Raw genomic sequence first — 2,500 nt, 5'->3', positions numbered from 1 at the left:
TGATTTGGGATGGAGATGTTTACACAGTGAGTATGAGACATCTGAATAAAACCTGTGCACATTTCCATCAAGTTTGTAGATTAATTTAAGATGCTTCTGCTTGTTTTTTTTGTGTTCAATGAAGAAAGTAAAAAATGCAGCTTGGTAAAGAAAGTGAATGTACAGACCAGTCATGACCTCATTGAATGGAGGGAAAGACTTGAGGGGATGGGTGTCCTTCATGATGTCCAGTGCTGCACTCAGTGTCTTGTTTTCAGATCTCCTCCAAATTCAGCCCACGAGGAATAACGTCATAAATTAGAGAATGATCTCACACCAATAATGCCAAGTATTTTTGATCACATTAAATATAATGAACAGAATTTCCATGGCCATTCACTGCTCCTGTAACACTTTAGAACCTCTGCAAATGCATGAAGACAAAGACAATAATTAGGATTAATTAAAATTTGTCCGAAATTCGGGATCTGATTTGGCACTCAGCGTGACCAGCAGCATTTGCACGGAACGTTCATGCACATAGAAATGAACTCATTATATACAGATGACTCTTGTCCCAAGTATCAATAGATGATCTTAAGTGAGAGACCAACTCTGAAAGAAAGGTAACTTCATGGATTACATTGTGGTATCTTCAATGATTTTACTTTTTTCACAGGTTTCACTTGTTACAAAGCCAGTGTTCTTTAGGAATAATTACACAGGGTATGTTATAGGTAATCACAAATGCTTTCACAGATCAAAATACATAAACAGTAGTAAGCATCGTTTCAGCAATAGTTGGAAGTTGCCATTTTGAAGGTGGTTACTTCATCTTGTGAGGAAATAACCTGAAGAGTGGGTGTTTTCATCCTAAAGAGGCATTTTCCATTGATTTTGATTTCTGTTTCATAGGAGATACTGTGTGCCATGATTACACAGTTAAAATCCTCCCGCCGCCAGGAGAACAGGTCTTAGTGGAGGCGATGGTGACGTTAACCTGCATTGTGTCCAATCTTCCTTCTGTAGTCAGCGTCACCTGGATAGAAGAAAAGAAGCCTCTGAAATTAGAAATTGCTGACCAGCCTGGACAGAATCCCGACAGCGTGTTCATCAAATTAGACGTTTCTACTGAAGCCTGGCTGAGTGGCGTTACTTTTGAATGTGTACCACAGAATCTACCGACTCCGCTGAGAGACTCCATCCACAAGGAGAAAGGTGAGCGGTGAGATTAAAACACAAAGGATCCCATGTATGATCCAGATCCAGTTACACCAATGGCAGGCTTTGATTGGTAATGAGCAAACACCGTTGGGAGCATTAATGATGCGTCTGATGGCAGGATAGGTAAGTAGCTGATTCAGAAAGAGACAGACCAAAGGATATTCTATTCTGGTTAAGTCAGATAAGGTGGGTAGAAGCCTGGGGTGTGAAGTCACCATCAGCAATGACAAATGGCCAGAATGTCCTTGTTGTGGGCTGGAAACATGGAGGCGACTTTCACATTAAACTTTTAACATCTTTTACTGAACATCATGGATACCATTCTGCTCCTTTTAGAAAATGAAAGTGAATAAATCCCAAATTAAAAATGGCATATTTTAATATTTAGTGAAATCGCGATATTGATTCTGGATTTTTATAGTTGATTTATATTTGTCTCAAATATTTTGCAGTGATCAATCCATGGGAGCCATCAGTGTCTGTGCTCCTGCCAACAACAGAAGAAATCTCCACTGAAAGGGTTCTCTCCCTCACCTGTTTAGTGAGAGGTTTCTCCTCCCGAGGGATCTTCGTCAAGTGGACAAACAATGGCGAGCCTGTAAATCCCAGTAACTACAAGAACACCGAGGTAATAGCGGAGAGCGACATCACCTCCTTCTTCATGTCCAGCCTGTTATCCATTACAGCGGAAGACTGGGCCAGCAGTGCTTCTTACTCCTGTGTGGTGGGACTTGAAGTGATTCCGTTGAAGATCATCAACAGAACAGTCAATAAATCTAGCGGTAAACCGAGTTTTGTAAACATTTCGCTTGCACTGATGGACACTGTTAATTCATGTCAATAAAAATCTCAAGTTTCATTTAATAATTCAACAAAAGTAATAAAGTTTTTTTCCTCCAGTTTTGAGTTAAATACACAACCGCTGAATTAATTGTCTCCTACTCTTCAATTCCATCTGTGCAGTTGAGATTAGATTAGATTCCCTAAAGTGTGGAAACAGGCCCTTCGGCCCAACAAGTTCACACCTGCCTCCGAAGAGCAACCCATCCAGACCCATTCCCCTACATTTCCCCCTGAATAATGCACCTAACACTATGGGCAATTTCCCATGGCCGATTCACCTAACCTGCACATCTTTGGACTGTGGGAGGAAACCGGAGCACCCGGAGGAAACCCACACAGACACGGGGAGAATGTGCAAACTCCACACAGTTAAATTGGATTATTAACAGGTCTGGGAAGTATATCTTGTGCAGTTAATGTTCCCGCTCAGATACACCCTGGGTGAGAAACAGAG

General features: G+C 41.3%; 1 gene segment (V, D, J or C); it reads left to right on the top strand.

Annotated features, from left to right (window-relative positions):
- Window positions 1–554: 554 nt before the first annotated feature.
- Window positions 555–2,052, top strand: LOC122545453. The segment is given in 3 exon segments: window positions 555–605; window positions 895–1,197; window positions 1,656–2,052. Coding segments are annotated over 2 exon segments (624 nt in total).
- Window positions 2,053–2,500: the final 448 nt, after the last annotated feature.

The sequence above is a fragment of the Chiloscyllium plagiosum genome, unplaced genomic scaffold, assembly GCF_004010195.1.
Source record: "Chiloscyllium plagiosum isolate BGI_BamShark_2017 unplaced genomic scaffold, ASM401019v2 scaf_86699, whole genome shotgun sequence".
NCBI lineage: Eukaryota > Metazoa > Chordata > Chondrichthyes > Orectolobiformes > Hemiscylliidae > Chiloscyllium > Chiloscyllium plagiosum.
The sequence above is the reverse complement of the archived record's forward strand: the minus strand, read 5'-3'. Positions and strand labels throughout refer to the sequence as shown.